Source organism: Tarenaya hassleriana, unplaced genomic scaffold, assembly GCF_000463585.1.
Source record: "Tarenaya hassleriana unplaced genomic scaffold, ASM46358v1 Cleome33, whole genome shotgun sequence".
NCBI lineage: Eukaryota > Viridiplantae > Streptophyta > Magnoliopsida > Brassicales > Cleomaceae > Tarenaya > Tarenaya hassleriana.
In genome coordinates this window covers 28,892-40,835 of record NW_010966459.1, presented here as the reverse complement: position 1 = coordinate 40,835, position 11,944 = coordinate 28,892, and the positions used below count along the sequence as shown (strand labels likewise).

The 11,944-nt window shown below is 40.8% G+C and overlaps 2 protein-coding genes and 1 pseudogene across 4 annotated transcripts; all 3 read right to left on the bottom strand.

Moving 5' to 3' along the window:
* Positions 1 to 1,421: 1,421 nt before the first annotated feature.
* Positions 1,422 to 3,347, bottom strand: LOC104821213 (protein PHLOEM PROTEIN 2-LIKE A10). 3 transcript variants are annotated; one of them, XM_010552019.2, is made up of 2 exons: positions 1,984 to 3,347; positions 1,422 to 1,856 (listed from the first exon to the last, which is right to left on the bottom strand). In XM_010552019.2, exons 1-2 carry the CDS (start codon positions 2,799 to 2,801, stop codon positions 1,574 to 1,576), a joined length of 1,101 nt encoding a protein of 366 aa, XP_010550321.1. In that variant the 5' UTR covers positions 2,802 to 3,347; the 3' UTR covers positions 1,422 to 1,573. The 3 variants fall into 3 exon arrangements, with proteins under 3 accessions (XP_010550321.1, XP_019058981.1, XP_010550320.1); XM_019203436.1 differs by having other exon boundaries at positions 1,422 to 1,821; positions 1,883 to 3,345; XM_010552018.2 differs by having other exon boundaries at positions 1,422 to 1,808; positions 1,870 to 3,344.
* A 508-nt stretch (positions 3,348 to 3,855) lies between these two features.
* On the bottom strand, positions 3,856 to 5,896 carry LOC104821211 (annotated as a pseudogene).
* On the bottom strand, positions 3,856 to 8,932 carry LOC104821210 (U-box domain-containing protein 30-like). The gene is made up of 3 exons (XM_019203439.1): positions 5,267 to 8,932; positions 4,886 to 5,071; positions 3,856 to 4,608 (listed from the first exon to the last, which is right to left on the bottom strand). Exon 1 carries the CDS (start codon positions 8,224 to 8,226, stop codon positions 6,874 to 6,876), a length of 1,353 nt encoding a protein of 450 aa, XP_019058984.1. The 5' UTR covers positions 8,227 to 8,932; the 3' UTR covers positions 3,856 to 4,608; positions 4,886 to 5,071; positions 5,267 to 6,873.
* Positions 8,933 to 11,944: the final 3,012 nt, after the last annotated feature.

Sequence of the window (11,944 nt, the reverse complement as noted above, 5' to 3'; positions counted from 1 at the left end):
TTAAACACAATTTTCGTTATCTAATTCTATATCTATTTAAACAATATTTCCATTAAGATAATTAATCCATTACTTATATATAATTTGTGATTACAATTTATAATAAAATAAATAATAAAAACACTCAATCAGTATTATAATATAAACTAATATATATGATTTCACATTACACTAAAAACTCATAAAACATATTTTTTCTCCTTATCAAATAAATATTCTATATTCTATATATATTTACACAAAATTTATAATAGAAATTTTATAAAAAGCTTAGAACATACATATGATTTAAAATGACACTATAAACCGATAAAACATATACTTTTCCTTATCAAATAAATATTTTATATTCTACATCTATTGACACAATATTACAATAAAAAATTTATAAAAAGCTTACAACAAAAATTGGTGCAAAAATAATCAATAGTCCACTAATAAAAACAAAAACGGTGGAAGTATTCATTTACCCATTTAGGAACATAATTACTAATGTAGGAAAAAAACAAAGACATGATATACTTATGAATATAAAAAATAAAAACAAAAAACAATAATGAAAATTTATTTATGAACAAAGATATAATAACAAAAATACCAATTTATTATTATAGTTAAAAAATAATCTCATCTTTATTATATAAAAAATTCATTTTTACCTTAATTTGATAAATTATCAAGATTTTTATTTGATTACACTTATATTTAAAAATTATTTTTATTTTCCCTTAGTTTTGATGATTTTATCTTAGTAAAAAAATAACAGAGTAAAATATTATATTAAAATCTTGAGGTTGGGTATATAAATAAGAAAAACATCTATAGATTATTATATAAAATAATTACCAATTTAATTTGTACTGTACTGATGAAAAAAGTAGAGAAATTTAATTTAACTCCAAAATTTACATCCTATACTTAATGAGTAAAAACGCTATAAAAAAAATTAAACAAACCGTAATGGGTCTAATGGCTAACTTGAACGACATTCATTATTAGTATTCATATTCCTTAATAACCACATTTATTATTTGTTTTCTCTAATTAATTTCACTTTGGTGTATTATTTTTTTTAATCATATTATGTATAAACCCATCTTCGTGGCTTCTTCAATCTTTGTGATCATATTTTTGTAACGCATGAAGTTCTGACCTTTGGTAGAAGAGTTTTGTCATTAACCACTAGGATGAGAGACTCCCCGAGGAAAAACATACTTGCTTAAAAGAGTGTGGTAAAATTAACCTTTTGACAAAAAAAAACAAAGAGCGTGGTAACAATGAATTTCTGAAAATCTTTATATGTTATGTATTATCAAACCATGATATATACTTCATCATTGATGTATCGGTTGAGTGATTATAGGTCGTGAGCTTGCTGTTTCATGTCCCTATGTGATGTGCGTCTGATCGGCCATTATCCAAAACCAAACTCACCCATTTCTTCATTCCGACAATTATAATTAGATACCAAATTTTAAAAATAAAATTCCACAACATGTATATAACCAACAGATAACGTCGAATCGAATCCAAAAATCGAACCAATACATACCAAATTATCATTCTCTTTTTTTCAGTAATTAGGAGGAGCCAGAAGCCATGGAGCTTCAACGATCTGCAAACACAGAGAAAGACACAAACTGTAAAGAACAGAGGATTTAACCTTCGCATACCTCGTGGCTTCGCTCCCTGTCTCTATCACCGACTCAACGCAACTCGCCATCCCGTTGTTGAATTTATCGAATAGAATTTCTAGTAACGATCTAATCGTCTCGAATGTGATCCTCCCGGTTAAATCTATCACGAATCTCCGGTTACTTGGTACGGACAATGAAGCCGAAAGCCGGTTGATCCATATCTATCACGAATCTCCGGTTACTTGGTACGGACAATGAAGCCGAAAGCCGGTTGATCCATGTGCTATAACCACGTCGCGATAGTCTCGGTCCGACAGCAGGCGGCGATAGATCGAACTCGGGATCGGTCTTTTCTTTTCGGAAACCGAAGCTTCTGGTCGAGGCGGAGTCTCCGGGAGCTTGCCGTGCCGCTCTCACGAACGTCTCGACTGCGCCATTGCATACAGAAATCAAAGCTTCTTTGACTCTGCGTTCGTGTTTAGGGTTTGTCATTCCTGAGAAAAGATCGTCAAAGACGTTCACGTGCATGGTTTTGTCGAGATAGACCGCCACCGCTGTGCTCACGAACATCTGAACGCAGTCGCCTATCAGTTTTCTGCTCTCGTCTGAGCAAATCGCGTTGACCCATTTTGACTCTGAAACGGAAGATTTGCCGGAAAATTCGTCGGAGCAAAGCGCCACGACCATGTTCCTGGCGAAGCTGCCAACGACCGCGGAAGCGAAGCCCGTTCCGGCTCTGGAGAAGAGCTTGTCCATGACCCGGTCAGTGAAACCTGACCCGTGTTCGTCGTTTTTGGAATCCAATCGATACCCATGAAGTAATCCAAGGGTCATAGCCTGTGTGAATCTGATTAGGGATGAATTGAATTCATCTGATTTGGCGATTTTGGAGATCTGCTTCAGGCTGTTGGGGATTTGGTCGGAATCTGATCTTAAGAAAGCTGTCAGATCTTTTGAGATGACACTAATCGCTTCAGCGGAATCAGAAGCTGCTTCTACCAGATTTAGCAGAGCTCCTAAAACCTTCGAAATCCTCTTCCGTTTTCTGGAAACTGAGGGAGAATGATAAACCCTAAGAGCACCGTAACCACTTGCAGCCAGCAAGATCCACTTCTTGTTTCTCAGAGCAAAATCCAAACCCTTCTTACCCAATCCTAAATCCATGTAAATACTACAGAAAGGAAGCTATTCAAGACAAAAGCTTTCCAACCGAAATCCCCAGATCATCATACCCCTTTTTTCGTTCCCTTGCTGAGATCTGTGAAACGATTTTCTCTCGTTTTCTTCTTCAACTTTCCCGGATTCCAGCGAAAGAAAACATCTTTACTGGGTTTTTGTTCCGCGCCATCTTCTTGAAAGGAAACCAAGACTGACTATAACAAGACCAAACACATGGAAAGAGAAGCAGATGTATCGAGTAGGAAACCTGTAAGAAATCGAAAGACTGGATAACGTTGGGTGACGTCGATGCGGTTGCAGGATTCTAACCGAACAGGGGATCCCCTCTGCCGTGATCCAGACATCTAGATATAGTAACACACTTGTATGTGTATACGTATCTGTACGTGTATGTATTCGTAGAGTAGAAATCCATTATTGCACCCCCAATCTCGTGTTGTCAGAAATCAGAAGTTTCGACTCTGCGTGATAGTTGGCTGAGAAGTCGCTTCGGACATTTAAAGTTCAGCGGCTTCCACGCTTCCAATCCAATAGATAATATTATCTTATAGATATGTATGCATGCAAACGTATGATGATATAATCCACATATAGGTTAGGTGTATACACGTGCGACAAATTGCAGAAATTTCTACATATATATATATATATAGCAATACAATATCTCATTGGTGACAGAAGAGAATTTAGTGTATAGGGAAATACTCCTGGGTATGGTTAAAATCATTTCGAAATGCGAGAAGGAAAACTAAAATTCCAGACATTATCGAATAAGAATAAAAAAAAGTATATAAAACAATTATTATACGAAAAATTCACGTTGAGGGGAAACGGCGAGCCGCCGCGCTTATCGACTCAAAAGCATTTCGCCACGTGTCCATATCCTTACACGTGGCACGCTCTCCTATCGCCGAGAACAACCGCCCCTCGAAATAACTTACACGTTTGACCATTTACATTTCCAAAATTCGATCTTTGGCGTCGTGACTCGTGAGTCGTGACTCGTTTACCAAACCACGCATCCAAAATGTTCGGAGGGTGTCGTTATCAACATATTACGACTTTTTTTATAAAAAAAAAAAATATACACAGCCATGCGCGATCAGAAAAAACATTATACAAGACTGACTATTCACAGCTAAGATTTTAACGGAAAAAAATGCGAAAGGATAAATTGAATGAGAAAGTGAAAGCATTAGGCCACACCACATCAATGTCATCGACGACATCAAGCCATTCATTTGATTCTTTGTTCTTACTAACCTGTCCTGTCGTAGCGCCACGTGTCGCAGACCTAGTTGCCGCCGCCGCTTTCTTATTCGATGCGGGCATATCTCCTTCGTCTTCCTCTTCAAGATCACTGAAGGGCACATCTTCGTCGTTTGCCAAGCGCCATTGCGCTTCTGTTGGTGCTAGTGATGGATCCAGAAATGTCTTCTTCATCTTTGAGTCAATCATCTGTTTCGTCCTCAACTTGGACATCTATTACAACCCCAGATGGGTTCAGTGGCTTATCATGGTGGATCGGTCTTTCCTCGATTACAGGCTTGTCCACTACTCGTATCTCCTTGATCTCTACTGGGTGCTTCTCTGTTTCCAAGTCAGGTGACAGCTCCAGAGAATAATGGGTTGTTGTCTCTTCTGCAGTAACGGTTTTGAGTGGAACTGGCGCAGAAAGTGGTTCCACATTCATCGGAGCTTCTGTGACAGTCGATCCTGAATTCTCTGACAGCGATGTCGTCCTGGTTCTTGTCTTCAACTCGTGGGATAGAAGTGCTCTTGCTTCGAGTACCTTTATGCAAGTTAACACATAAGTTAGAAAAATCCCACCAGAATTCCTTCCTTCTTGCGATCATTACTTAAGTGTCCCATGAAAAGCAGAGTTACCGGTGCCATAAAACCCAAATTGCATGCTATCAATTACACTAATTAACAGTCCGAGTTTTCATACTCTCTCTCAAAATAAGATTCCATAGAGTCAAGGACTTGTACATTCTTTCAAATACTACGGATAGAAGATCTCCTCAACGACGATGACATGCAGAGAAGACAGTAATGGTCAAACTTACCTGAGGAGTTGAGAGAAGCAAGGCATCGTGTTTAGTTAGTTTAGGATGGAGAAGTACAAAGTATATTCTCCAGAAGCAGCCTTCACTCATATAAGCTGGGCAAAGTTCAATCCTCAGAACAGAATGCCGGTGCCAATCTTTCTACAGCCAGAGCATGTTCTTGTTGAGCATCCGCCGTTTCAAAATCTGAAAATGGAACATTCACGCTTATTAGAAAATGTCTAAGCCGTAGATAAATCGATTCACCGTGTGGGCTACATTCAACCCAGAGATCAGTTACGCCATTTTTATTCAGAGGAGCAAACCCAGAAACCATGGACTAACAAAATCAGCAAGATCTGATCAGACTCAGAGTTCCAGAGGTATTCCGGCGAACCTTACCGTCAAAGTTATCATCCTCGTCAGGCAAGGGGAAATCCAACCAAGTTCTCAGGATGCATCGCTATATCCCTCGCGAAGGCGATCACTTCCTCGGTTACACCGACGGCATCTCCAACGCTATGCTCCTCCGAGTTTGCCTCGTCCGATCCCAACTGTAGGAAATTCGAAGCGATCTTTGTGAACTCTGAGACCGCGATGTTTCCGGAGATCTTCGATATCCCCGTCTTGAATCTCCCGCCAATCTCCGCGAAATCGTTCTTGATCCCAGCTATCATATCCTCTTCTCTTCCCTCGTCATCCGAACAAGTCCGATTCCCCTCCACATGGTCCGGCGTCTAACTTTGTTCAGGACGATCAAAAGAAGCGGAAGGAGGCGCGAGAAAAGAAGCCACGCCCCAGAACTGGCTTCGCAGGGTCTTGGTGAGCTCAGAGAGGTCCTCCTTCACACGGCGGGGAGGCTGTGACTGTGACGGCGATGGCGGTTGATCCCCGCCGGAATCTTCACCGGAGGCGATCTTAATCCGTTGTTTCTCATCTTCCTCATCGTCATCGAGCTTGAGAGAGTTCGCTATGGATCTCGCAAGCCACGCCATTTCTGGATCTCTCATAAGTTGCGATCAAGATAAAAGGAGACATTTTCTTTCTTAAATACGTTATAAATCTAAGCCAATTAAACGACACCGTTTCCATCCTTCACCCCTTTCTGCGACGTCGTTTGTTTTAAAATATTGGGCCTTAAAAAGCCCAATGATGAGCCCAGGCCCATCTTTCTTCTTGTTATCACTTCCATTGAACTTCTGCTGCAACTCAGAACTCCTTTTCCTCAGGTTCGGTAAATTTGTTCAGATTTTTTTCCGTTCAGACAAGAAAATTACTCATTAATCATTGTGGATGCAAAGCTTGAAGCTTTCACATCAGCGGACAGTGGGAAACCATTCACTTGTCAAATCTCGAGTTCTTTTCAATGTTTCCATAGTGCAACAGTTAAGAGATGAGACCAATGCGTTGGACTTTATGCCCCCACCTCCCCTTTAGCTTATCTTCCAATTTCATCCAAAAAAGAAAAATCAAAGCCCGATTCAGATTCAGCCCCACTGTTCCATGAGATATGAACCCACGAAACAACAGCGCTTGAATCTTCAAGAAACACAGCACATAACATCATGAGACAGCTCACAGAAACCGCATGTCCACAAACTTTTTAGATTATTGACCATTTTAGAGGATGAGAGATCTGGAATGTCAAAGAGGCTTACAGCAAATGAGAGAGCCAAAACGATGTCAAAATCCTCGACCAAGAAAGGATCCATGAGAGAACAATGAAATGATTTTCGATATCTTTTTTCCCTTTCTCTCCCCAAGGCAACAGATTTACACAGTTGGCTTTCCCGAGTTTATTCCAAAAGCATTTGCCAATAAAACCAACCTCTGTCCACATTATGATCCTCCTTTCCTTCCCTTGTACCGAACCGATAGCTAGAATTTGAAAATCTTCACCTATATACATCAGGGCCCGGCCCCACTACATCGATATCGGTATCGATCGATTTCCTCACGGGGGTTTGAGCAATTGATGCCAAAGTCGAAAGCTTTCCGGCCCGTCCCCTCTACTGGATTGTCCTCGTAAGCTTGCACTTGGAAATAAACATGGTGTCCGAATAATTAAGACTACAGAGCTTCAGTAGCTCAGCAGACCGCTGCTTCAAGGCGGGATCACACCCACTCTGGATCATGAGGAGTTTTGCCGCCAGACCAAACTCTACAGCTAATGGTGAACATTCTTCTGGAGCCAGTTTGCAGACTGACCACAGAATTGAAAGTGCGTGCTTTGTGCAATTCTCCGAAACCCTCATCAGTATCCTCACTGTGTTCGGTATCGCGTTTGCAGATTCTTTTAGAGCAACTCTTCCCTCCAGGTTCAGACACAAAGCATCCAATACAAAGAGGGCTAACTCTAAACACTCGGGGTCCAAGGACGGTAAAAGATCAACCAGTTGAGGAACTGCTCCAATGCTAACAATCAAGTTCCGGACTTGATTATGACCCGATATCGATTTGAGCAACCCAAGTGCCGGGCTGACTCCGTTTCTCTGCCTCTTATCCTTCACTAACCTCATCAATCCAACCAGCAAACTGTGACTCGAAACCAGCTCTGCTCTAAAACCCTTCTCATCCACCAAGCTACCGATCAATTTCGTGCAGTTGATCTTGGTTTCAATCAAACCGTCATTCAACATATCAGCCATCAACGAAACCTTAGCCGGCTGCATTAGACCGGATTTCGAATCCGAATCAAGATCAAGATTCACGAGAATTGCCACAGCCTCAGACCCCACTGCGTGAGAGGTGAAAGGACCCAGAAGGGATGAAATCACAGAAATGCCGCCTTCCTCGACCACTGTCTTTCTAGCAGTGGCATGAGCCACAACGACTCGCCTCAACTCGGTTAATGCCTGAACCCTAGCCTGTCCCTTGGCCTTTCTCAGAGTGCCCAGAATCTCGATTGCCCTTCCTTGGACATCCTCAGACCGCTTCTTCATCAGCAAATACTTCTGAGAAAACCATGTACAGATCAAATGGTGAAGGGTCTTGTTTGGAGTTACCGTATCATCCCAGAGCTCCTGCATTGTCGTTGGACATGTCAGGTGGCCGAGGCTGAACCACTTGAGAATGTTGGACCTCTCGTAGGTTTGACCTGTACACAATGTCACTGGATCTTGCATCGGCTCGAGAGAGATCGGACAAATGAACACAGTGGGTATGTCGGGCAAATCCAGCTCCTCAATCATCTTCTTCAGATCCAATTTCGCATCGACAACAATCTTTCCATCGCCGACACTGCCGGTAACGCCGCCCAGAACACCGTCCTTCACGGCAGTGTCCAGATCTAAGACATGCCCGTCACCACCGCCGTCAAATCCAACAACCCCACCCCTCTTCGACGGCTGAAACATCGGCATTTTCCGACAAATTTTGCCAACCCCGCAGCCGGAGATTTCCTCTAAACAATAAAAGAGAAGAAACCCAAAATGCCAAATCCCCAACTCTAGTTTACAGCATTGAGAAAAAACCCTTTACGACACATAGCATCAATGAGCGGACAATGAACTAAAAGCGAAGAAAGAAAACTCATTAGGGTTTGCTCAGTCATATTCAAAGCTCTCTGATTTACGAAATCCCAGAAGGAAAAATCACAACCGAAAATGTCTTTATCTCAGAAAGAACGTAACACCACACTCTCTTCTGCTCCTTTTTCCCTGCTTTTTTTTTCCTGATCTCTTTTCAACGGTCAAAAAGGAATCATTCGACCCCGAAACAATAAAACATCATAAAGACATGATTAAAGCCCAACCGCCCCAAATCTGCATTATCCCACAAGTTACAGAACACCAGAAAGAAAAAATCTCGCGCCCGGTACTGACAGATCGACCGGAAACCAGAAATCTCAGAACAAAAAAGGAAGAAAATTCGAGAAAGTTAAAGAAGACCCAGCTGAGAAAATCAAGAACTCGTGACAATTAAGAAGAACCCGTACCAAAAAAGAAGATGAAACTCGCTCACTCTTCGTTACCCTCTTCTGGGCAGTGGTTGGCTGTTCCGTGAGAAAACCCACCCCGAAATTATTAAAGTAAAAGAAGGTTTCTTTTGGACCAAAGATTTTCTCTTTCCTTTTCAATAAAAAGGGGATAAATTATAGATTTCTCGAAAGATTCGGGGTTGAAAAATGAGAAATTATGATCCATAAGGTGACCGGGAACCACGGGCTATAGCCGGTAATCGAGCCCCCTCGGCTCCCGCACCACACGTGCAAAGCTCCATTATTACAGTCCAATACTCATATAAAATTGGTTTTCAAGTGAAGTGTGAGTTCCGATGAAGATACACAAGTGGGTGGATGGCAAAACGGAGTGAAATACCTCGCACGTGGTAAGAAAAAAGGAACTACTGTTTCACTAAACTTCAAACAGCCACGGGGAAAAGAGTAACCCGTACAGAGGCTCCCGCACCACACGTGCAAAGCTCCATTATTACAGTCCAATACTCATATAAAATTGGTTCAAGTGAAGTGTGAGTTCCGATGAAGATAAACAAGTGGGTGGATGGCAAAACGGAGTGAAATACCTCGCACGTGGTAAGAAAAAAGGAACTACTGTTTCATTAAACTCCAAACAGCCACGGGGAAAAGAGTAACCCGTACAGATTGGGCACGTGCGACGATAATTTCTATGCCCTTAATCCCACGCTCCCCTTTTTCTTAATTCTTTATACAAAAAAATTAATATACAATTATTTTGGAGTCTAGAGATTTTTTTTATAAAAAAACTCTGTTTTTATTAAGAAAACAAATTATATCAGATACACCAAATATTAGCAGTCGATTTCATTTAACTTTGTAACAACTTGTGTTATTAAGAAGATATAATATCGTTCTCAAAAATATCGGAGCCACATAATATTGTCACATTACCATCGTTTCATTGAATTGAAACAGAGAAATTGGGGATAAGGAGGAGGTTGGAATATGGCTGTGGGGCCCACGACATGGAAAAGCCCATTTGACCGTGACAGTGTCTTTCTTTGACTGTACGCCTCGATCGTGTCCCCGTTGGCTCCTCCTCAGTCTTTGCCTTTGACTGATCTGTAGCCACTTATAACTCGCCACGTGTCATGTGTCCCCTCAGTTTTTAATTTTCGATATTTCTTAGGGTCGGTATTATAAACGTAAATGGGTACAACCCATTTGACCGTGACAGTGTCTTTCTTTGACTGTACGCCTCGATCGTGTCCCCGTTGGCTCGTCCTCAGTCTTTGCCTTTGACTGATCTGTAGCCACTTACAACTCGCCACGTGTCATGTGTCCCCTCCCCACAGTTTTTAATTTTCGATATTTCTTAGGGTCGGTATTATAAACGTAAATGGGAGAGCTTAAATAAATGGACGGACTCCCATTTAAATGTTATTATGGAATTGCCGAAAGGAAAATGTTATATTTTGTGAGCTGAAGAGGTGTCAAGGAATCAAAATGGTATTCATTTGCTGTGTTATTACCACTAATATTAATATATTCAGATTTAATAGTTTCACCATCACGTGACCCTCCCATCACTTCGCTCGCCCCTAAATATATATATATATATACACATATAAATGATATTTGGATAAGCCCTCTGGAGGTTCCAAGAGTTCCCGAACCTTGAGCTAAAGTTGGCAATAAATACGGCCCAAAAAAATACGACATGCTATTAGTTTATATTGAGCCTTAATGGGCTTTTCAGTTGAAGATCTTTTGGTTGGGCTTTCAGTATTAATGGGCTCATATTGTCCGGCCACGTCATCCACGGTAAGTTGTGTCAGATTCTGTGGTGCGCGTTTCAAACAAGTAAATATAACTCTCTATTTTTAACTGTCGCTGCTGTCCATAATTGGTTATTATATCATATGATTCGTTTATTTTATTTTTTATAGATATGAAACGGTCCTAATTTAGAACATGTCGTTATTGCTTTTCGACCTATGGAGATTTTCTGGTGGATTGGATTTGATCCTATTCACAGTTATACAGATTTTGTTTTGTTTAAATCAGATAATAAAATGGCGGATACTCGGAAACTTTATATATATTTTTTTATTCATGTATATCTCTACATACGCATATGCACACACATATATAGTAAATACGTGTCAATGAGTTGTCGCAGTGTAATGATATCTACGAATATTATAACATGGTCGCTAACGATGCGATAGTTAGAAACACAGTTAAGGGGAAATAATTGGATAACTAGTGACCAGCTTGGCATCAATATCATATTTGGTATTTTATTATTTATTTAGAAATTAATGATAATCTGTCATCTTTGTATTTGTAAATTTTTGCCGGCCCATAGGATATAATCTTAAACCTCATATTTTGACTTATTAAGAGTATGATATTGAATTCCTATATAATAATATAAATATCCCCAAACCGTAAACATCCAACTATATACATTTAAAAATTAAAAATCCCTTTTAACATAAATAAAATCCGTAAAGCCTTTGGACAGCATCTTCTTCCTCTGATTCTTATCCCAGAAACACATTCCTCAAACACAGTAACTGACACAAAGTAGTGTTTTTATTTCTTATATTATATATATACACACACACACACACACACACATTCATAAGTGAATCATGAGAGATACAAAGAAAAACCAGAAACAGAGTGGCTTCAAGTTCGCGAAGCTCGTGAAGGTCCCGTTTCGGTTCTTGATCATGGCGCGTGACGCGTACGTGCGGAGCGTGACGTCATGTTCCGCCGGATTCGTCCACGGTGGTACCGGAGGGTTCGGCCTTCCCGCCGGAGGCTTCCACATCAGCGAAACCCCCACGGCTCTGCCGCGTAGCTTCACCGTTAACACGTTGGGAATGACGACGAGACACCATGGTGGCGACGGTGCGGGGGAAGAATACCGTGAACTCGTCCGGGCTGCATCCGCCCGTACACGTGGCGGATATACATCTGTTAAGATGAGACGACCTTCGCCGTTGGATCTGCGAAGGAATTATAGTAATGTAGCGATGGGACGGATCGATGAGGAGAAGCCTTGTGAGTTTGGAGAAGAAGACTTCAAACAATGTATTTTAATAAATAGACAATCCGTCTGATTAGTCATCCTCCTTTTTTTCTAAGCC

What these genes read in the sequence shown, in the direction of transcription:
- LOC104821213 (XM_019203436.1), bottom strand. Translation starts at nt 2,801, where the DNA reads ATGGATTTAGGATTGGGTAAGAAGGGTTTGGATTTTGCTCTGAGAAAC. An exon ending in TTCGGCTTCATTGTCCGTAC is followed by an intron (nt 1,822 to 1,882) that starts CAAGTAACCGGA and finishes CATTGTCCGTAC; the next exon opens with CAAGTAACCGGAGATTCGTG.
- LOC104821210 (XM_019203439.1), bottom strand. Translation starts at nt 8,226, where the DNA reads ATGCCGATGTTTCAGCCGTCGAAGAGGGGTGGGGTTGTTGGATTTGAC.